At 44.7% G+C, this 23,913-nt stretch overlaps 1 protein-coding gene across 2 annotated transcripts in view; it reads right to left on the bottom strand.

The window, feature by feature from the left end:
* Window positions 1–207: 207 nt before the first annotated feature.
* Window positions 208–23,913, bottom strand: part of VCL (vinculin) — a 127,552-nt gene continuing 103,846 nt past the window's right edge. The window contains exons 14-22 of one of the 2 annotated variants that reach the window (XM_003939793.4): window positions 20,692–20,841; window positions 18,056–18,164; window positions 16,620–16,922; window positions 14,676–14,800; window positions 12,288–12,473; window positions 8,725–8,928; window positions 6,449–6,652; window positions 5,888–5,992; window positions 208–2,335 (exon numbers count right to left, since the gene is read on the bottom strand). In XM_003939793.4, coding sequence (XP_003939842.1) covers window positions 2,189–2,335; window positions 5,888–5,992; window positions 6,449–6,652; window positions 8,725–8,928; window positions 12,288–12,473; window positions 14,676–14,800; window positions 16,620–16,922; window positions 18,056–18,164; window positions 20,692–20,841 — 1,533 coding nt within the window. In that variant the 3' untranslated portion in view covers window positions 208–2,188. The remainder of the gene's footprint in view (window positions 2,336–5,887; window positions 5,993–6,448; window positions 6,653–8,724; window positions 8,929–12,287; window positions 12,474–14,675; window positions 14,801–16,619; window positions 16,923–18,055; window positions 18,165–20,691; window positions 20,842–23,913) is intronic. The other variant, XM_003939792.4, reaches the window with a different exon arrangement.

The following is a 23,913-nucleotide window of genomic DNA, read 5'->3' as shown; positions in this document are numbered from 1 at the left end:
GTAACCCCCAGAGTTGTCGTCTTTTATCACACATATCTTCATTAAGTAAATATACTACCGTTGATTTCTTCTTCCAGTACAACATTTGGATTAAATAAAAATCTTTAGTTTCCAGATCTTGAGGATTAGTTTCATGGGCTATTCATCAAAACAAAGGAGAAATATGACCTAAAAATCTTGCTAAAATAACATACCCATCATTTAAAGCAATATTTATACAAATGCATTTTATTGTTTTAAACAGAACAAAAGAAGAGGCAGAAAATATTTGCATATAACAAATCCTAGCTTATAAATGTAGTTTTTTAGCAGTGGTGACGTCTCTAATCGTCATTCAGGGATTTTTTTTTTTTTTTTTTAATTTGTTTCACTGTGTCTTGAGCACTTGATATTGGAGAAAAGCACATCTGGCATAAAGTGTAAACCAGTGTCTCAAACCACTGGAAGAACCGGGAGAGCAAACACGATTTTTCTTATTTCCTCTAAGCAATCTTTAGTAAAACAACAGGTGATCTTTGGCATAGATTCATACTTTAAAGGCATTAATATTGCATTTATATCAGGCAAGCAACTATACAAATATGCTGAGGGCCTTGAAAATAATCATCATCATTTTAAAGGAAAAAGAAAAAGCCTGAGTGTATGGGACCAACTTAAGACAAGTTTTACACATTTGATGTTGTGAACTAACATACAGTGATGGGTGGCAAGGAAGGATATTTGGGCCGGGGATTCTTACTCCTTTACTCGTCTGGTTCTGGCTTTAGGAAAAAAGGTTTCATGTGCTGGGAAATACTTAGCAGTGGTAAGTACAAAAAACAAAACATTGCCCTCTCATTTTGCCTAGTAGGAACTGACTGTGGTGATAATGAAATATTACACCCATTACTCTCTTGAACCTCTTACTTGGGAGAAGATGCAGAGCTTGGTTGTAGTTGGTTGCAGGGAGGTAGGAATTACAGAGGAGTATTTCCCATTGATTCATCTTCAGCAGCACCAGAATTCTAGTCTGCAAATATCACTCTCCTTTAGGCAGGAAGTGTCCTTCAGACAGGGTTGCCTTTCCATTAAACACTGTTGGGGGACAAGCACTCATTCTTAGGACTGAATTTTAAAAGGATAAAAAGGATCTTTCAGAGTTACAGATGAACAAACACCTACATATTTTTAAAATCTTGTTTAGAAAGGGTATGGAGGAAGGCTACAAAAACCAGGGTAGGAGACATGTTTTGGTTAAAATTAAAATGCAGCATTTCAGCTCAGAATGAACAATTAAAAGCTAAGAATGAATGATAAGGCCTTAGCACAGACCTTTGCAGGCAGTGACTAAGCATGGAATACCTGGGAGTGGCCCTGAGGGGAAGATAGCAGGGCCACACCCTGGCTACTCTGCCCTTCCAGTAGCAGAGAGCACCAGGACACAGTGTGTTCATGGGATGGCTACCTTGGTAGGCTGAGGCAGGATATGGGACGGGAAGTTTCACTAGCACAGACATTGCTCAGGGGTCATAGTAAAGGCAGAACCATATGATTCTGTGGTTTTATACTATGGGAAGCTAGAAGGAGTAAACTGAGGAAGGGCAGGAACTGAATCCAGGCCCCATATGCCGGGGCTCCACAGAGGCCACCTTCCCCTGTAGCAGCGAAGCTCACTTCTGAAAAGGACCCAGGTGGCACAGCCCAGGGAAGGCAGGCATGGTTGGCAGCCACATGGAAAGCTCAAAACAATTTTTGGAGGCACAGCAATTTTCTTCTTAGTAACTAACTTGCCTAAACTCTGGGTCTTGGGAGTCTGGAAGGGCAAATGGGGGCCAAGGAAAGAGAAACAGAGGGAAATGTCCCCTAGGGAACAAGGGCAGAGCAGGGTGTCTGGCTAGTGTTCACTTGGATTCTGAGCTTATGTGAAGTATGAAGACAGGGGCTAGAAACCCAGTCTGCCTATTGGGATAGAGGGTGCACAAGTATAATTGTGTTTGAGAATACAGGCTTTATGCAGAAACACATTTCAAAATGTCCATGAAAAAAGAGTATAAATGTTTTCTAATGTAAAGAGGCCCCCATTCCTTTCTCATGTGTCAGGCTAGGATGTGATTTTCAGCTCCCAGCAACTCTGGGCAGCTCCTGGGACTCGGATCATTTTCCTTCTTTTCAGTAGAGGTTTCTGTGCCAGCCAGGCTCAGCCAGGTACCTACTGGTACCAAGGAGTCTTTCTAACCCAGCGCAGTGTAAATCCAGCATCTGTTCGAATTTTGATTGAAGCAGCTTCTGCTTCCCGTACAGTCTCCTTCACAGACTGCATGAGGTTCTGGGCATTGTGAACCAGCATCTCTGTGGCCTGCAAGAAAAGAGGTACCTTCCGTGACTCAGATTCCCTGATGCAGGCCTGTCTCTAAAATAGGTTTCAGCCAGGAGTGGGATACAGTTAACCCCACTGGTATCTGGCATCCCCCTATTTGCTTGTATCACTACAGGTTTTCCTGGATCACCAAAAAGAACCCCAAACTGGCCATCACTGATTGTGTACTGTGGCTTCCAAAACACCATCACTGTGTACTGTGGCTTCACATGGCCTACAGCATGTACTCTTTCTTGGTCTTCAAACATGCTTCTCTCTCAGGACTTGCTGTTCCCTCTACCTGGACTGCTCTTTCCCCAGGGATCCCAGAGCTCCCCTTCACCTTCAGACCTTTGCTCACTTGTTACCTTGGTGAGGACTTCCCTGCTTATTCTTTTTTTGAGATGGGGTCGTTCTGTGTCATCCAGGCTAGAATGCAGTGGTGTGATGTCAGCCCACTGCAGCCTCTGCCTCCTGGGTTCACCGATTCCTCCTGCCTCAGCCTTTGAGCAGCTGGGACTACAGTTTCAGCTGCCATATCTGGGTAATTGCTATTTTTTTGTAGAGATGGGGTTCCACCATGTTGCCCAGGCTGGTCTTGTACTCCTGGGCTCAAGTGATCTTCCTACCTCAGCCTCCAAAAGTGCCAAGACTACAGGCATGAGCCACCATACCTGGCATTTTTTCCATTGAACACATCATCACTAACTGATAAACTGTATCTTTTACCTAGGTTGTTTGGGAGATTTTTTGTTTTTTGTTTTTTTTTTCTGTCTTCACAGTAAAATTTAAGTTATACAAAGTAGATTTTTGTCAATTTCGTTCACTGTTATACCCCCAGTATGTAGGATGGGGCCTGGCACACAGGAGGTATTCCACAAATGTGTGTGTGTGTGTATATTCACACACACACACTATATATACTTTTTTTTTTTTTTTGAGACAGTCGTGCTCTGTCACCAGGCTGGAGTGCAGTGGTGCCATCTGGGCTCAATGCAACCTCTGACTGCCTGGTTCAAGCAGTTCTCCTGCCTCAGCCTCCCAAGTAGCTGGGATTACAGGCACATGCCACCACGCCCAGCTAATTTTTGTATTTTAATAGAGATGAGGTTACACCATGTTGGCCGGGACGGTCTTGATCTGCTGACCTCATGGTCCACCCACCTCGGCCTTCGAAAGTGCTAGGATTACAGGTGTGACCAATATTTAATTAATGAATTTTTAAAACAACCAAATGAACCAATCAACCCAACCACCTTATAAACCCATGAAAATCTAAATAAGTTAATCTTCCAAACACATAAAACTTACAGGACTGAACTCACATTGATACTCTACCATAGAAAGTCAAGGAACTTGGCAATTCATCAGTCCAGTAATTCTTAGCTATTTTTGAGTCATACATCTTTTGAGGATTTAATGAAGGCTGTGAATTCTCCCCCAGAAAAAATGCACACATGCATAAAATTTGTACACTCAGTTTTACAGGCTCTGGTAAGTGTAACTGTGGGTTGGAATTCCTCATCAGGAATTGTTCTTTTCACTTGGTCAGCAAAGGGACTGAGGCCCAGAGAGATTCATAAAGTGAGGATTAGGACTCAAGACTTCTGATTTACAGTCATTTGTTTGTTTGTTTTTGAGATGGAGTTTTGCTCTTGTTGCCCAGGCTGGAGTACAATGGCACGATCTCGGCTCACTGCAACCTTTGCCTCTTGGGTTCAAGCGATTCTCCTGCCTCAGCCTCCCAAACAGTCCTGTGTTTTTTCTATTTTACAATTTCTACCTTTTTTTAACTGGAATATTTAATGGAACTCAATAGATATTCTCAAGGCTTATTTTTGTTGGTTAATTGATTAAGTCTGTGATTAAGCCTGAATGTCATTATCCTTCCTTCCTCATTTTTTTCCACCTTTCTTTGGACAGTAGAGATCGCATGACAGAGAAACAGCCTAGTGCCCAAATCCTACATAGAATATATGGAAGTTAGGTGTAAAGATACAGTTCTCGTGGTTTGGGAGAAGAGAGGATTAGGGTGAGAGTTGTTGGGTTAGAATATAGTAGCAGAAGCAACTATAATGGCACCAAGAAGAGAGGCTGCCTTATTTCCTCTAAAGTGCCCCAGGTCCCTATATCCTGGTCTAGAGATCAGAAACAGTTATTCTTTCAAACTATTTTTGAGTTCCCCAAGGGTGGCAGGGGGATTGTGTCTCTTAATTTTTTAAACTCCCATAACACCTAATACAGTGCTTCACCTTACCCCATGTGTGATGAGCCCTGTGTAGGCAGCCCATCTGGGAATCTGGCTCAGAATAGGGCCTCCCAGAGGGGAAATAAGGAGAGTAAGGGGTGCTCAAATAAGGGTTTCCTGAAAGACCTGGGCCACAATTCCAGGAAGGAGAACAAAATTCAAGAGGTGATTGCCAAGGTATATGCAGGAAGCAGTGCTTAAGACAGGCGTCCCCAAACTACGGCCCGCAGGCCACATGCGGCCCCCTGAGGCCATTTATCCGGCCCCCCGCTACACTTCAGGAAGGGGCATCTCTTTCATTGGTGGTCAGTGAGAGGAGCACAGTATGTGGTGGCCCTCCAACGGTCTGAGGGACAGTGAACTGGCCCCCTGTGTAAAAAGTTTGGGGACGCCTGGCTTAAGAAAACCTCCCAGCATCCTTATTTCTATCTCTATCAGAGAAACCTCAAGAGAATATAAGGGAAGCACCTCCTTTAAGCTACCATTTCAATTTCAGCACAGGCCTAACTACATCATGTCCCTGAAGAGCCTGTACTACTCAGCCTCCCTGAAGCACTAACACCCAGAGAGCTGGAAAGCAGACATTCTCTCCAGCCAAAAACATACAGCGAGTTGGAGTGAACAGGCACTTGAGGCCTCAAAAAAGCCAAACTTATTCCAGGGGTGAGGAACTGGGTAGAGTCCTAACTGCCACGGATCCATAGTGTTACTTCAGATGCTTAACCTCTCCAAACCTGTTTCAATCTGTAAAATGACAAATGTTGCCCAAGAGCTTTACTTCCTATTCCAAATATTTTTTTTTTTTTTTTTTTTTTTTAAAGATAGGGTCTTACTATATTCCCCAAGCTCGTCTTGAACTCCACTCCTGGTTTCAAATGATCCTGCTGCCTCAGCCTCCGCAGTAGCTGGGACTACAGGTGCATACCACCACACCTGGCTTTCAATTCCTGGTTTTTTGGTTTTGTTTTGTTTTTTCGAGACAGGGTCTCACTCTGTCACCCTCTTTTGAGGCCTCTTTATTCACTCCAACTCACTGCAGCCTTGACCTCCTGGACTCAAGCAATCCTCCCGCTTTGGCCTCCCAAAGTGCTGGGACTACCTGCATGTGCCACCGCATCTGGCCCCGATTCTAAATTTCTGATATATCTATCCAACACAGACTTTCCCCTCCTGAGAGAGTCTGAGTGCATCCCACATACTGAATACTTAATTCAGAGGTAAAATTTCCCCAAAGCTGAATTAAATTACTACAAAACAGCACAGAAGCTGCCAGCAAGAAACCAAAAGCAGCAGCTGCCACATACCTGCTCAGACTCCTCATCACTGATGTTGGTCCGGCCCAGCATGGTGGCCTTCACTGTGGACAGGATTTTGAGCTGAGTACTTATGGTTGGGATTCGCTCACATACCTAAAGAGAAAGTTTAATTTAGTATGTTTCTCTGTTTGCCTTGCCCACAAGCTCCATAAAGGCAAGACTTACCTACCTCTGTATTCCTAGTGGCTGGCACAGAGAAGACACTCAATAAATAAGCAGCAGAATTCCACTTGTTTTTTTTTTTTTCTCTAGAGTCAGTACAATCCTTTTCTCCAGAAATGGAAGCATTCACATTCTTTCATTTGATTAGGAAGTCATCTTTCCTGAATCTGTCTTTCCCAGCACATTTGTTATTTCCCCTTTCTGCTATTTCTGTCCCTAGTGAAGTGCCTCTTCCTTACTCACCTAGTTTTTCTTTCTTGCTTTTCCCCCTCTCATACCCTGTCGCTCGCACACATACACACACACACACACACACACACACACACACACACACACACACACAGAGCCTCTTTCACACATACATGCACACGGCCTCTCCCCGAGTACCTGTAAGAGGTTGGTTCTAATCCGTTTATCTGTGCACTGCTTGGCAACCTCCTTGGCCAATCGAGTAACCTCGTCTGAGGCCTTGGCGATGTCCTTGGCACACTGAATGAGTGCCCGCTTGGTACCACTGCCCCCTCTTACCAGCCGAGACATCTCAGCCATCAGTAGAGCCATGCGTTTGGCTGCTGCAATGATGTCATTGCCCTAGAGAGAAGCAAAGATACAGTGTGAGCTCTGCCCACGCTCTGGCCATGTTAAGGAAGGAAGGAGAAGCACAGAGAAGAGGAAGGAGGTTGCCACCCTTGCATCTCTCCAGAAGAGTGAGAAGAGGAAAAAAGAGCCGTTCTTGAGTGATACAGATAGCACTAGAGGAAAAAAAGAAGAGTGAGACAGGGTACTCACCCAAGCACTCAGTGCAAGAAACACAGAGAAAGAAAAGAGAGAGGAGAGAAGAGGGGGAAAGGAGGAGAGGGAGAGAGACATTTCCTGACTGAAAAAAAGGAAGACCCAGATACTACTCTTAAACGGCAAGATGTGCACCCCAGGCACAGTACTGAACAAGCACTTCAGCATCTCCAGGTTAATCATATCAATAAATTGGGAACAGGCCCAAGGGGTTGGTTAAACAGGCACTTTCATTTCTATAGGGAGAAAGCAGTAGAGCTGGCTTGAGGGGAAAAATACAGAGGAGCCTTTCCAGATGCTGAAATCACCCTCTTCGTGCTTACTCTTGTTGCAAATAGCAGCCAAGGACTCTTGCTACTTAACTAGAATTTCAAACCTCAAATAACTATTCTCAGCCTGGATGAGGAAAAAAAGATATTTTCTGATCTAGCCTGCTCTGGCTATCCCTCTACTGCCTCTTATTTGTCCCGTCACCCTGAAAGAACATGTTGCTTTAATTCTTCACATGTAAAAGGGTAAAGAATCAATTCTTCAGTCCCCTCAGCTAAGTGAAGACTCCAGTTAACAGAACCTTCAGCTAAGAGGATACAAGGGAAGGCATCAGGAAAATTAAAGTCGTGATTCAGGCTGTAAATAGAACCCTCACGCCAAGGAATATCAGTTTATCTTAGATTTGGCATTTTGGTTTACTAAAACTCTCATAGGTCATAATGAAATAGAGACGTGATTTATTCTGTGCCCTCTCATGAAAGCGTCTCTTTTGGCTGCTAAGAACCCAAAATAATAGCAACTGCGATGTTCAAAACTAGCTAAAAGGCCAGGCCCTACTCATTTTTCCCCTCATGCTCTTCATTTCTATACAATGCAGTGAGGCATACACAAACCATACCACTGCAGGGTGCTCTGTGAGAGGCCTCCACAGACACCATGAAGCAGCTCATTTATGCTGGAAGGTGTGTAACATCTCAGGCAGTAATTGAGGCTGGAGAGAACGCAGGTATGGGAAAAAGTCAGGAAGCAAGGGGTATGTTAGAGAGGGTCCTCTGGGTCTACCTCTTCTAGTGCAGACCTAGGATCATTCCAGGACCCATGACCTTGGTTAGAAGATAGCATAGTGCCATGGTTAGTTACTACCCATCACACTTCAAAGCCTTCCTGCAGCATGCCACTTTTCAAGGGAAAAGTGATCACCCCCACCCCCCTCCTCTCTAAACTAGTTTTGGTTCATTCCCCAAGGCTAAAGTTCTATAGCTGCCTGTCTTGTGGCCTTGAGTACTCCATTTCCCACTCTCATTCCCACTCCCTCCCACTGAGATACCTGGACAAGCAGTCAGTGAAGCCCCACTCTCTCTGGGCTCCCATCAAGGCCAGTATCTGCCACATAGCCAAGTGCAGGGCAGCAAGCAGTCCTCCCCCAGAGACCCTGCCATATAAAGCTGCCTCTCACCCTCATTAACTCTCCCTGAGCCATCACTGAGGTAAGTCGGGAGCAGGCAACCCTCAATGGTCAGGCCAGGTGACCTCGTAATGGTCTACAGGGTTCCTAACCCTGGAAGTCATTGAGAGATGCATCCACGGCTTCCCAAGAGGCTTAAAGTTCCAACAATGGCCACAAAGTCAGAAAAGGAATCCTGTCAAAAAGTGACCCCCATCTCTCTTCATCCCCCAAACATAAATACAATCCAATTAATCTGGCATTAGCAGACCTGTCAAACTTGTGAAGCCAGTCCTAACAACATGGTGCAGACAGACAGATACCCGCCCTGCTCAGACTCACAGGACCAGCACAGATCATGAGTGATGCAATGTGTCAAGGCTGCACATGGCTGGATGCATTTGGAGCAGCCCCCAACTGGGGTGCTGATCAGTACCTTACTAGACCACTTGGTAGCTTCCCGATGCAAGGACTGAGCCGCGGCCAGAATGGGCTGGTTGACCGGCTGATTGGATGGCATTAACAGCAGCTCAGGTTCGTAATCGTCTTCCATGTCAGTGGGGACAGGGAACCCAGCAGCATCGGCCGCATCTGCCTCAGCTACAACACCTATACCCACCTCAGCGGCTGGGATGCCCGGCTTTGTCGATGGCGGGAAGGATGAGAAATAGGGATAGTGTTAGTAAGAGCAATAGGACTTGGGAAACCGGGCTTCAGCTGGTTTAGTAACCAAAGCCTGCCTAGGATGAGAAGGAAAATAACATGTTCTCTAGGAGCCTTGTGCACCAAGCTCCACAGAAGGGGGAATTCTCAGCCTCCAGCACCACTCAGCCCAAGCCGCCCTGTGGTGAGGTAAGAAAAGGGACTAACTCCAATGGCAAAGGGTTTCCAGAGAAATCTTTATACCAAGAAAGCTAGTGGCATTCATTTCTTTCTTTTTTTTTTTTTTCCTTTGAGGCAGAGTTTCATTCTCGTTGCCCAGGCTGGAGTGCAGTGGCGCGATCTTGGCTCACTGCAACCTCCGCCTCCCAGATTCACCTCAGCCTCCCAAGTAGCTGATATTACAGGCACCTGTCACTATGCCTGGCTAATTTTTTGTATTATTAGTAGAGACAGGGGTTTCACCATGTTAGCCAGGCTGGTCTCGAATTCCTGACCTGAGGTGATCCGCCCACCTCGGTCTCCCAAAGTGCTGGGATTACAGGCGTGAGCCACTGCGCCCAGCCATTCATTTCTTTAATATACTTGCTACTAAAGTTAAATTTGACAAGAGTGATTCTCACATCAGAATATTTCTGAGGAGCCCAGCAACCAAACAATAGTAGCCAATTACCTTTAAAAGAAATCCAGAGAGAAGAAGTAAATGCAACCATACAAGTTGCTTTGAACAGAACAAAGTGAACACTGCTGGATCATATGGTCACTGTTCTACATTTTCCTGGGACACAGGAGAAAACTTGGCTCAGCTCTGCAGCTGCCAGACACAGGCTATTTCCTTCATGAGTTAAAAGTCCCATAATTAAAAATGATACATCAGAGGTAATGAATACCAAACTAGGAAAGAGGCAGGAAAAACAAGCACAATGGTGAGTGAAGATAATTTAAGTACCCACCATCACCCAGCTGTAAGGAGCCTCAAGAAGCCACCTCATCTGCCACCCATCTCAGGTAACACCCACACATCAGACCAGCTCTTTATCCCCTCAAGGTCTTCCAAGGCAAAGCTTCTACCATCTCTTCATGCATCCATTGCTAGTACCAACTCAGAAAGCTTCTCCTTTGGTACAACCTAAATCTCTTGCAAAATACGTTCTAACTCACCCCAAACTCGGCTTATCTAGTTCACAGATAGAATAGCATGTGGACTTGGCAGGTAACTGCAGCTGAGCTCACAGAAGCCCAAAACTGGTGCTCATGAAAGAATGAGAATCATGATGGAGAGAACATGAATTTAGAAGCACGGATGGGGATTATAAAAGCCAGATGCTGAAAATAGAGTAACATGGAATGAAAATAAAAAACTGCCACAGTGAACCCAAACCATTTATACAAGAATGGTGAACATGAGTTCTTTACACATCAAACATCTCAACTACTCAAGAGGAAGTAGTTTATATGGAATTTTCTTTGAGGTTGTTATCACTCCTAAAAGTCTTATCCTGCACATGAAACCTGACTCCAAAAGGTGACAATGAAGTCAGAGGATTCAGAGCCAACGAGGGGTTCAGGTACCATCCAAACTCTTTTTTTTTTTTTTTTGAGACGGAGTTTCGCTCTTGTTACCCAGATTGGAGTGCAATGGCGCGATCTCGGCTCACCGCAACCTCTGCCTCCTGGATTCAGGCAATTCTCCTGCCTCAGCCTCCTGAGTAGCTGGGATTACAGGCACGTGCCACCATGCCCAGCTAATGTTTTCTATTTTTAGTAGAGACGGGGTTTCACCATGTTGACCAGGATGGTCTCGATCTCTTGACCTCATGATCCACCTGCCTCGGCCTCCCAAAGTGCTGGGATTACAGGCTTGAGCCACCGCGCCCGGCCCCATCCAAACTCTTTTGCCTAAACTCAACCAAGACCCATCTCTCTTACTCAGAAGAAAAGCCAGCTCACTGCTGCTAAGGTTCAGAGTCCCAAAGTGTACAAAGACAGACAGATTGACAGATATACAAACACATCTTCCTCCTCAGCCCCAGTATACACAAGGTTCAAGTAGCTTCTGACTTAAAACAAAGTCAGCTAACTCCTGATGTTCCACACTTCAGGAGCAGGAGACAGAGCTCAGGACTTCTGGCCACAAATGGCAGAGTGGGCCAAGAATGTGGGCCAATGCTGTCTGCTTTTTGTTGTTGTCTTTCAATAATTCATGTATATTTTGTGTTCCACTGCATAGTATACCTTGGTTCATTGTAATGAAATTTACATTTCCTTTAAAATCTTCACTGTCACCCTCTCCAACTCCCCATGCACAGTGGGACTCTGCCACATGGTCCCAGGGTTATGTATGCTCCAAATGGAGAGATAACATTTTAAATAATTCTGCAAGTCAGATCCAACACCAGCAACGTCTCCATTCCTTCTTAGAACCTGGGCTCATAGCTAACAGTTCAGAAAAACACAGAGTTAAAAACCAATGTGAATTTCCCAGCCTGAAAAAATCCAAGATCAGCTGCAGGCGCAGGAGGTACCTGCGGAAGTACAATCAATACAAGAGCTTGAAAGCTTTGAGGATGTGCAAAGAATAAAGGCAAATAGCTGGGAATAAACATCTAGGGTCATATTAGAAACAGTTTAGAACTAAGAACTACATTTCACTGCAAGGTTAGTAATAATATTCCTCCTATGTAAAAAAGCTACCACTCACTTTTCATCATTTAGGGGGAAATAGGCAAAAGTTCTTTATGGGGCATGACTGCTGTAGCATCCATATTTTTACCAACCACATTAATATTTACACCTTCAGATTTGCTGAGTAAGAGACAGCCTGGAGCTCTCTTGAGTTGAGAGGTAAAATGATCCTGAGAAAGGACAAAAGCATATGGCTTCTAAGATACCAATTTACTTGCTTCTATGAAAAAAACAGAAAATGCAAACATTTCATCTAGTTTTAGCACAGCCCACAGAATTCATATTTGGAGCTCTGATAATTAGCAATGTAGCATCTAAAAACATTCACAATTCCAAGAAAGATAAGCAATTTCTAAAAGACCCCAAATGCCCAGGGTCAAGGCAGCTGGCACTCTAATGGACAAAGAGGATAGGAACCCTCTTCTCAAATCACAGGCATCCTAGCTCTGGCTTTTGCAGCTTTAAGGAGAAACCATCAGGCACCAGAAACATCTCACTAAACCACAGGAAAGAAGAGGACCATGCTATTGGCAAAACAGGAACCAAAGCAGAGAGAGAGGGTGACTCCAGACTCTTCTTTCTGGGCTGTTCGCATGGTCCTTCATCTCTTTTGAGAAGACATCCTTTCTCAACAAGAAATGCTTCACCACTTACCTTGCTGGACCATTTGCGAGCTTCATCATGGAGCTGTCTGGCAGCCATCATCATTGGCTGGTTAATCACCTCCCCAGCCTTCTGCTCAGGGAACTCTTCATCCTTTTCCTCTGGTGGTGGGGGCCTGGGTGGAGGGACCTCACCCTCAGGCAGAGGTGGTTTGGGAGGAGCAAGCTCATCTGTTAGCTAAAAAAGAGAAAACAAGTTGTAAGTAAAGTCCTAAAACTATTTCCCTCTGGAATTCTTTCTTCTAAAAAGCATCCCTAGAAAATCACCCACATTCACTCCACATAAGACCACCCACACTGAGCCACAAGGACCACCTGTTTCAATCTCAAAAGAAGCAGATTTTCTCTATAGAAAGCTAGCAGCAGCCAGGCACAGCAGCTCACGCCTATAATCCCAGCACTTTGGGAGGCCAAGGCAGGTGGATCACCTGAGGTCAGGAGTTCAAGACCAGCCTGGCCAACATGGTGAAACCCCATCCCTAAAAACTCAAAAATTAACCAGGCATGGTGGCATGTGCCTGTAATCTCAGCTACTCAAGAGGCTGAGGCAGGAGAATCACTTCAACCCAGGAGGCAGAGGTTGCCATGAGCTGAGATCATGCCATTGCACTCCAGCCTTGGCAACAGAGCAAGACTCCATCTCAAAAAAAAAAAAAAAAAAAAAAAAATGGCTAGCAGCTACTGTTTTGGTCGCATCCCAGGGAGGCATACACAGTGCTACCAAACAAAGGATTCGCAAAAAATCCCTACAGAAGATGTATGTTCTGGACATGGTTCAACCAAAAAGCAGCTACATAGGCAAGTAACTTCTCCCCTTGGCCTGAGGTTCTTCATCTGTCAGTGAGGGAAAGCTACACCAAATGACCTCTAAGATTCAGATTCTAAATGGCATGACTCTACTGCTCACATAAGAAGCCATTCCCCAGGAACAGCCCTCTCTCCCAGCTCCAAATGCCCACTAAGAGCTTGGCTGGAAAGAATCTAAGGAAGTGTTGAGGGCTGGGAAACACTGTTCCTTAGCTGTGGGCGCAATGACCTAATTTTGTCTTCAACTTAGAAACTTGGTATCTTTTACAGACATTAAATATGGGAAAACAAATCAAATTATTGCCTTGGTAAGTTATTTACAAGGTCAAGGTATTTCTAATACTATTAGTTGGAATAAGTGTCTAGAAATAATCACTATTTCTATTTCTGGAATTTGTATCTGCAACATACTGCCTAGCTAGCCTCTTCCTACACCATGGGAAAATTTATTCACAGTACTTGCAGTGGGTAGTGGGGAAGGTATCAAAAGATGTTAAATTATAGTTGGGGAAAAAATTTTTAAAGCATGTATTACTTTTGTTACTTAAAAAAAGCCAAATAGGCCAGGCGCGGTGGCTCAAGCCTGTAATCCCAGCACTTTGGGAGGCCGAGGCGGGTGGATCACGAGGTCAAGAGTTCGAGACCATCCTGGTCAACATGGTGAAACCCCATCTCTACTAAAAATACAAAAAATTAGCTGGGCATGGTTGTTCGTGCCTGTAATCCCAGCTACTCAGGAGGCTGAGGCAGGAGAATTGCCTGAACCCAGGAGGCGGAGGTTGCGGTGAGCCGAGATCGCACCATTGCATTCCAGCCTGGGTAACAACAGCGAAACTCTATCTCAAAAAAAAAAAGGCAAATAAAGGAACGAACCAACATCAGATTTCAACCACCTCCGTTCTACCATTATCAACTAAAAACACATAAAATCGGCCGGGCGCGGTGGCTCAAGCCTGTAATCCCAGCACTTTGGGAGGCCGAGGCGGATGGATCACGAGGTCAAGAGATTGAGACCATCCTGGTCAACATGGTGAAACCCCGTCTCTACTAAAAATACAAAAAATTAGCTGGGCATGGTGGCACGTGCCTGTAATCCCAGCTACTCAGGAGGCTGAGGCAGGAGAATTGCCTGAACCCAGGAGGCGGAGGTTGCGGTGAGCCGAGATCGTGCCATTGCACTCCAGCCTGGGTAACAAGAGCGAAACTTCGTCTCAAAAAAAAAAAAAAAAAAAACACATAAAATCTCTTTACTGCAAGCTGTGAAGATTATTTTACCACAATGCACTACCTTACCACTCATCACATCCACACTTACCAAAGCCAGCTCCTCTGCTCCAGCCACTCCCCATCATAGCAGGCCACTACCACACACACCTATCAACCCATGCATATAAGCACTAGGTTATAATGCTACTGGATTTAGGAATGAAAATCGAGATCTGCCTCCCACTAAGCTTCAAATGAAAGCTAAACGAAGCCACCTAGTGATAGAGGCTCTAAAACACAACCTACCTCTCTTGCTGCAATGTCAACACCTTCCTGCTCAATTCTCCCTATCTCTGAATTTACTTACTCGGAGTTGTTCAAGGTCTGGTGGAGGAGGTGGGAAGTCAGGCTCCTGAGGTTGGAAGGCTTCTCTGACCTTGGCCACAGCTCCCAGGATCCGATATCCCGAGTCCAGGAAGCTCTTTTGCAGTCCTAAACACAAGACACCCTCATTTTCATCTGGGTGGGTCAAAGCACTGTCTGTGCAGCAGAAGAACTGGTTCCATGAACAAAAGCTGGATGTGAAGTTGCCAATAAACATCACGGGCAGTGATTGAAGAGGGAGGGACGCAGGACAAGGCAGATGCCCTGAGGCCTGCAGACTGTTGGAAGCATCACAGACCAGCTGTTCTTTTAGTGTTCAGGGTGCCTTCTTAGCTATACAACTAACAAGTACATAGGAGATCCCTGGGTGTGAACACTTTGGGCTCAGGTGGCATTCATCGCCTCTCTTATGTTGAGCCAGTCAAGAGATAAGCCCGCCCAACTCAAAACATAGGAGATATCAGTTTCAGATTGGACATACATTCCCTGGAGTACTTCTCACCTTTCTCTCTACTCCTTTGCTCTAGTATTTGCCATTCAGTATGTTAACCCTTGTGCTGAGCTGCAGTATTCTATCCAGTTGCCTGGAATTCAGGAATCCACTCAAACTATTAGAAACTCCAATTAGGAAACCAACCATGTCCTAAATGATAATGGGTTGAGGATATTAGAGATGGATAGGGGAGCCCCTCCTTCCCACTCTCGCATTGACTTCATTCTACTCATAGACAAGACTGAAAACATTAGATGTTCAAAACAGAAGAAATTCAGATGATTTCAACCAAAGGAGTGGCTCCAATTATGATCTGCTGTAATGGTACTGAAAATATGATCAAAATTCACCTAAAGAAAACCCAGTTTTTCTTTAAGTGTAGGGCCAAGGAGATCCACAGGACTTAAGTCCTCCAGATTTGACAGAAATTGAGAATGCTTTACAGAGAAAAAAGCATTTTAAGAAAAGCACAAGAGAAGTTAACTCCAGTTACATGAACTAAATGGATGCTAAATTGGTTCTCATGCATCTTTTGACAATTTTCCAAAATAATGACTGAACAGGGTGAGGAGCTATTTAGCCAGACCATATTAAGAAAGCACAGACTGGGGGTGGTGGGTCATGTCTGTAATCCCAACATTTTGGAAGGCCAAGGTGGGTGGATCACCTGAGGTCTGGAGTTTGAGATAAGCCTAGCCAACATGGTAAAACCCCAACTCCACTAAAAATATAAAAAATTAGCCAGGGGTGGTGGCAGGTGCCTGTAATCCCAGTTACTCGGGAGGCTGAGGCAGGAAAATCGCTTGAACCTGGTGGGAGGTAGAGGTTGCAGTGAGCCAAGATTGTGCCATTGCACTCCAGTCTGGGCAACAAGAGTAAAACTGTGCCTTTTGGGGGGGGGGGGGGGGGAGGGAAGCACAGAGTCCAGGTGGGTGCAGTGGCTCATGCCTATAATCCCAACACTTTGGGAGGCCAAGGTGGGTGGATCACCTGAGGTCAGGAGTTCAAGACCAGCCTGACCAACATGGCAAAACCCTGTCTCTACTAAAACCACAAAAAATTATCCAGGTATTGTGGCACACACCTGTAATCCCAGCTACTCAGGAGGCTGAGGCAGGAGAATCACTGGAACCAGGAGGCGGAGGTTGCAGTGAGCTGAAATCACATCACTGCATACCAGCCTGGGTGAGAGAGTGAAACTCCATCCCTAACCCCCCCGCGCCCCAAAAAAAGCACAGAGAAGTTGGTCCAGAGAAACTAACATACAACAAGCCTGCTGATACTGCAGAGATTTGTATGGGAAAAGATTAATTTAGCATTCTTGAACTGTCTACAGTTTTTGTCCCCAGACTATGTATGTGTACACATTCCTTCAATACCGTTCCTGAGTTAACCTCTCAGCAGAGGTGAGCTGTAGTACTATGCATTGCTTACCAGGGTCGGAAATGTTTCCAGCCACAGCCTTTGCATCCATCACCATCGGGGAGATGGTTTTGCTCAATTCATCAGAGGCGGCTTTCACAGCCTCACGGAACTTGGGATCCTCAGAATTCTCCACCTCCCTCTTAGCCACCAGCAGGATCCGGTTGGCCCGACGAGCAATGCTGGTTGCCCCAGCAACCAGCATCTGAGGCTGAATGTTGGCCATAGCTACCTTGCACTTGTCCAGGTCTTTTTTAATTGCTTCTTCTGAAGCATCCAACAGAGATTTGGTATCAATGGCTTCGTCCACCAGCCCTGTTAGGAAAACAGAAATGGAATTTAGTTTCCATTTAGAAGAAAAGAAACTCCAAAACACTGTTATCCACTCAAGTTTCTTAAGAGAAAGTTTAACATCCAGCATTCTCTTCTTCAGCTCAAAGCTCTTCCTACATAATCAAAAGCTTCCAGGTAAACACCACAATATACAAACAAAAAAAAGTGAGAACATAGCCCAGAAGCCTATCTGGACTTGCAGCATTTATACCAACTGTAGCTGCCAGCCTTCTTGTATCCACCCCAGACAACCAGAAATGCAACATCGGAAGGAAACAAGGAATGCATCTGAAACCATCACTGTATCACCACCACATTATCTGTGAATAATATTTTCTCCCCGCTCATCTCACTCCCCAGCCATCTGTTGCTTGTTGGCAGCTTGTAGTGCCCAAGATGAGCCACACAGAGTCTTCCAATAACCTAACAGCCTGTTTCTTATTCCTGTTACCTCTCTTCAGACACCTCAGGAATTCCACTTTCATCTCAGGCTGCCATGGACTCTAGTCACAGCAGGTTTTTCGGGGACGGCAAAAAGCCTACATTCCTCATTCCTTCCCTTCTCTCCTATCTCTCCTTTTACAGAGAAGAAGACGATTCAGAGGTGCCACTTCAATTGCACACACACACAGGTTTGCTGGTGGTTGGTTTCTCCTTTTTAAAAAAACTACGTAGTTGATAAGTTGGAGGAAACTCTGAGACAAGTTGTATTAAATGGTAGCTATTGTGGTTCCTTGAAATGTGAACCCACTGAAAATGACAGGGACACTTACTGTATCCACAAACACCGCCTCCCAGCCTCTGAAACCAAATTCGGGCTCAGACTGGGCAAAGACACTATTCCAAGAGAAGATAGGAGCGGTGACAATAAACATCACACCAGGAGGGCAGCATTAAAATGAAAGAGACTCAAAGAGCCTCTCTTCTGACAAAGTTGCAAGGCTTGAATGAGAAGCCGCCACTGCTCAGCAGCCTTAATCAGGGCCAAGTACACTGCTGAGCACATGATCGGCCCTCTATTCAATTACAGCTGAGTAACAGAACCAGTCCCACTCCAATTTCTCAGAACTCATTCCTCATGGATTAGACAACAAAAACTTTATAGAAAACTCTACCTGTCATTTTTTCAACATTATCAATCCACTGGTTCTTCATGGTCTCAAAATGTTCATAAGCAGCTTGATTTCCAGGGTTCCTAAGTAAGATGCGAGCAGCCGATACCACCTGACAATGACAAAATACCTTTAAATGCCAGAGCACCCTCACGCTCCAAATACAAACCTTCAGTCAAGCTCCCTCCTCTTTACCTACAGATGGCACTGTAAAGCTAGAAACTGGCAAGTCTCTTTTCAGGCTGAACATACTAGGTTTGGTCTCATAAATAGCTCCCCAAAATGGGCCCTTCACAGGAAGGTTTTACCATCACAGCCTGATTTTAAGAATGTAATAAAGTGACAAAGTAAATCAGTGTCCACTTGATACTTCAGAAGAACATACACAAAACTGGCATACATTTAAACACTTGATGTCAACTCTTCCATCTTAAAAAGCACCAACAAGAAAGATACCAAAAACTACTCAAAACTGACTTATGGATAATATAAAGAAAAAAATCCTTACCACAACCCCATGAGAGAGGCAGGACAGTTAGTATCTCTACTTTACAGATGCCAAAACCAAGTCTCAGAAAATTGAAGTGACTTGCTCAAGAGGTCCTGGCCAGGGCCGGACGCGGTGGCTCAAGCCTGTAATCCCAGCACTTTGCGAGGCCGAGGCAGGTGGATCACGAGGTCAAGAGATCGAGACCGTCCTGGTCAACATAGTGAAACCCCGTCTCTACTAAAAATACAAAACATTAGCTGGGCATGGTGGCGCGTGCCTGTAGTCCCAGCTACACAGGAGGCTGAGGCAGGAGAATTGCCTGAACCCAGGAGGCGGAGGTTGCGGTGAGCCGAGATTGCGCCATTGCACTCCAGCCTGGGTAACAAGAGTGAAACTTCGTCTCAAAAAAAAACAAAAAACAAAAAAAAAACAAAGAGGTCCTGCCCAGTCAGTTATAGCATTTGGGGAAAAAAGGATTAACGTTTGCTTAACTATCTGGTAAGATACAAGCTGTACACGTGTATTCTTAATCCAAAAAAAATCCATTAGGAAGGAGTTAGCTCCATTATACAGATGAGAAACTGAGCATCAAGAGCACAGAGTACTCAGCCGAGCACAGTGGCTCATGCCTATAATCCCAACACTTTGGGAGGCTGACGTGAGTAGATCACTTGAGGTCAGCAGTTCAAGACCAGCCTGGCCAACATGATGATACCCCATCTCTACTAAAAATACAAAAATTAGCCAGGAGTGGTGTTGCACGCCTATAATCCTAGCTACTGGGGAGGCCAAGGCAGGAGAATTGCTTGAACCTGAGAGGCGGAGGTTGCAGTAAACTGAGATCAAGCCACTGCACTCTCCAGCCTGGGCAACAGAGTGATTTCCTTCTCAAAAAAAAAACAAAAAAAGGAAAAGAAAACCTATTACATAGTAGACTTTTAATAACGGTCCAATTTGTTTTCTTTTACCAATCTAATCTTCTTTTGCTCCTAAACTTACTAGCCATGCCTTATATCCCAGCACTTTGGGAGGCTGAGGTCGGCAGATCACAAGGTCAGGAGTTCAGGACCAACCTGGCCAACATGGTGAAACCCCGTCTCTACTAAAAGTACAAAAATTAGCCAGGCATGGTGGCAGGTGCCTGTAATCACAGCTACTGGGGAGGCTAGGGCAGGAAAATTGCTTGAACCCAGAGACAGAGGTTGCAGTGAACCAAGATAGCACCACTGCAACCCAGCCTGGGCAACAAGAGCAAAACTGCATTTTGGAGGAAAAAAAAATAGGTTATCAAATATTTTCCTAGTTAGTATCTATGTGGCAAGGGGATTGCTTTACTAACTTTTTCTACTTTCAAAACTAGTAAGTAGTCCTTATGAAAAAAAAATTCAAACATTATGAAAATGTATAAAGACAGTGACAGGGTCTTACTCTGGCTGGAGTATGGTGGGGCAATTAAAGCTCACCGCAGCCTCAACCTTCTGGGCTCAAGTAACCCTCCCACCTCAGCCTCACAAGTAGCTAGGTTCACAGGCATGTACCATCACACCCAGCTATTTTTTTTTTTTTTTTTTTTTTTTTCAGTAGAGTCAGGGTCTTACTATGTTGCCCAGGCTGGTCTCAAACTCCAGGACTCATGCAATCCTCTCACCTCACCCCCACGAAGTGCTGCGAAATAGGTGTGAGCTACCATGCCCAGCCTATATGTGTTTTTTATGACATCTTACAGTAAGTAAACAAAAATGTATAGAAATTGTTCTGCAATTAACTTTCTTTTTTTCTTTTTCTTTTTTTTTTTTTTCCGAGATGGAGTTTCGCTCTTGTTACCCAGGCTGGAGTGCAATGGCGCGATCTCAGCTCACCGCAACCTCCGCCTCCTGGGCTCAGGCAATTCTCCTTCCTCAGCCTCCTGAGTAGCTGGGACTACAGGCACACGCCACCATGCCCAGCTAATTTTTTGTATTTTTAGTAGAGACGGGGTTTCACTATGTTGACCAGGATGGTCTCGATCTCTTGACCTTGTGATCCACCCGCCTCGGCCTCCCAAAGTGCTGGGATTACAGGCTTGAGCCACCGTGCCCGGCCTGCAATTAACTTTCTTTACTGAACACCGTATGATGAGTACTGATATGAGGAGTGAGTAAAACCCAACCTGGGGTGTGAGTTCTCGGGCCGTCTTCACTGAGGCCTGAATGCCTTCCACTGTTGATTTATTAGCAGTACCAACCGCAGCTGCCTTCTCGGCTGTGGCACCAAGCTTTCCTGAATGGTTTTCAAAGTTAGCTGCTCTCTCATCAAATACCTTGAGGAAAAAACAAAGACATTAAGAACATTTATTTCAATAAAATGGGTCAGGCAGCCTAAGAAAAAGTCTCTTCCTTCAAGCAGAGGCAGCAACTGCTCAAACAAAGACTTTATAGATGACATCAAACCCTAGTTAATAAAACAACAAACTACAAATCCTGGCCTTGATGGATCTCCCGAGATGTTTAGCCATCACCATCATGTGCAAATGGACACATGCACACGCACACCCTTAATTTTCAGTTCAACAAGTGCTTACCAGGTACAAGCAGGAGCATTAATACTCTGCAGTAAGTAATTTACTGAATGTGAAGACTAAACAACCTCCATTTTCAAAAGCTTATCTTCTAGTTTGAAGAAGACAGTCAAACCCACTCCAGGCTCTATTGTAGGTGGCTGGGTATGTTAAAAGCCCAGAACATCCACAGAGTCCTACACTGAGCTCCAGCCTCCCCAGAGCAGCATCCTCCATATATCCCATTACCATTAATGTAAAATCTCTGCCCTTGACCTCCAAGGGAAAAACAACAGCTGGTGCTCACACTCAGGCCTTAGGGAAAGGATGACTGACTTTTATTAACTCCAAATGTAAAACCATCTACTTAATTGTTCATTCAGCTCTCAAATTTTTAAAAAGTTAATGTTTCCCTCAACATGGACACTGTGCAAGGTTGCATACTATGAAGGGGACTATTTAACTTACTTCAAGTAGCAAGAGATCTTTGGTCATTTGTTAGAATAACATTATTAAAACTGATTCTTGCAAAAGCTTATCTTCTTCAAACTACAAGATAAGCTTTTGAGAATGGGGTTATTTAGTCTTCACATTCAGTGAATTACTTACTGCCTTATTAGAACTGATGCTTCCCAACAGCACTGGGTCAGGTTTATATACTACACGAACGTGTCTGGAGCTGCCTGGTGGAATGCATCCTCTTTTTTTGTCTCCTCCTGCCTAACTTGGAGACCAGTTCTGGCTCTAGACAATCTTTAAACGTCACTTGGTTCAATAGCAAGTTCTCCTTATCACTGCCAGTGTTCTGTGTCTATCCTCTTAAGTCTCTTCCCCACGCCGGCCTCTCGTTCAGATTTAGCTACTTGGGTTCTTGCCATTTAATGCCCAGAACCTCTGCCTAAAATCCCAGATCTCCTAGTCTCCTTCCCCTGGCCTCAGTTCTTTTACCTTAGCTGGTCTCCCATACTCTGGATCTCCTGGGTTTTTACCTACCTAATATCCTTGGTTGACTATTTCAATGCCAGACCATGACTACTGCTCCTTCTGATTTAACTAACTGCTTAACTTGCTTTTCTTGTCACTCAACCAAAATTTACTGAGCACCTACTCTGTGCCAGACCCTGAGCCAAATGCTGAGGATACAAAAATGAGTAAGACACAATATCCTCATCTCAAGGAACTCACAACCCAGTGAGAAAAAAAAACACTCAAAAACAGATTTACAACACAGTGTGCTATGTACAATAATAGAGCTAAGCACTGATATTATAGGAGCAAAAGAAAAGGCACTTAACCTATCTAGGAAGCAAAGGATAATAGGATGAAGGATAAATAGGAATTCACCAAAAAAGAAAGGGAAGATAATTAGACAGAAAAAAACAAAGACATGGGAAGGACAGGCTATGCAGGAAGCCACAAGCAACTAGGTATAGCTAGGGCCAGAAATGAGAGGGAGGGGTTTGTAGGAAATAGGTATAGGAAGAGTCAGAGCTAGATCACAGAGCTCTGGCCTTATCCTCTGTGAAAGGGCAGGCCCCATTGAAGGGTTTAAGCAGGAGAATGTCAGAGTCAGGTTGTATTTTTATTTTATTGATGGCCTAGTGAAAGTCATAGAAGACCAGTTGGAGCTATGCAGTCATGTAGGCAGCAGGGGACTAGGAACAGAATTCGAGCTGTGGCAATATGAACAGAAAATGAAGTGAGATTAAATGAGCATATCTTAGTTGTTTATTTGTATGAAGGGGTCAGGGAAGGGAAAAGTCAATGACAACTCACAAATTTCGAAGACAGAACAGAAGGACAACATATGCTGAGGTAACTAGGAAGCCTCTAGATGGTGAGGCCCACCTAGATGTACCTACTGATCTGAAAGAAAAGTCTGGAATGAAAAAAATAGCAAATCATCTCCGTCTAAGGGAACAATGAGCTGAACTGCTTAGTAACCCAGGTTACAGAAAGCAATCTGGGGTCATCAGCACATAATAACAAAAACCTCCACCTACCAGTTCTACCTTGTCTTGGGTACCTGACCCCAACCCTTTCTCCTTTGCTGTCAATACTATAAAGCCTGGAAAACCAAATACTTGCTTTTCTAATCTCCTTTGCAACTATGGTGGCCATGAGACAGAGTTCAAACCAATGAGACATAGCAAAGCTTTCCTGGACAGTTTCTAGAAAAGCCTCTATTTTCACTAATTCAACACCAACAATGTAACAGGCACTGTTCCAGGAAGTAGGAATAAGGCAATGACAGAATAAAGTCCCTACCTGCATGGAGCTTTCATGGTAATGGGAAGGAAACAGACAAATCAAAAATGAAAAATGGGTAAATAAATTAAACGTTTATAAATGCTGGTCGGGCAAGGTGGCTCACACCTTTAATTCCAGCACTTTGGGAGGCCAAGTCGGGCAGATCATCTGAGATCAGGAGTTCAAGACCAGCCTGACCATCATGGAGAAACCCCGTCTCTTGTGGTGGCACATGCCTGTAATCCCAGCTACTCGAGAGGCTGAGGCAGGAGAATCACTTGAACCCAGGAGATAGAGGTTGTGGTGATCTGAGATTGCACCATTGCACTCCAGACTGGGCAACAAGAGTGAAACTCCATCTAGGAAAAAAAAAAAATTGATAAACGCGCCGGGCGCGGTGGCTCAAGCCTGTAATCCCAGCACTTTGGGAGGCCGAGGCGGGTGGATCACGAGGTCGAGAGTTCGAGACCATCCTGGTCGACATGGTGAAACCCCGTCTCTACTAAAAATACAAAAAATTAGCTGGGCATGGTGGCTCGTGCCTGTAATCCCAGCTACTCAGGAGGCTGAGGCAGGAGAATTGCC

Source organism: Saimiri boliviensis, chromosome 12, assembly GCF_048565385.1.
Source record: "Saimiri boliviensis isolate mSaiBol1 chromosome 12, mSaiBol1.pri, whole genome shotgun sequence".
NCBI classification, from domain to species: Eukaryota; Metazoa; Chordata; class Mammalia; order Primates; family Cebidae; genus Saimiri; species Saimiri boliviensis.
This window is presented reverse-complemented; position numbering and strand designations above follow the sequence as displayed.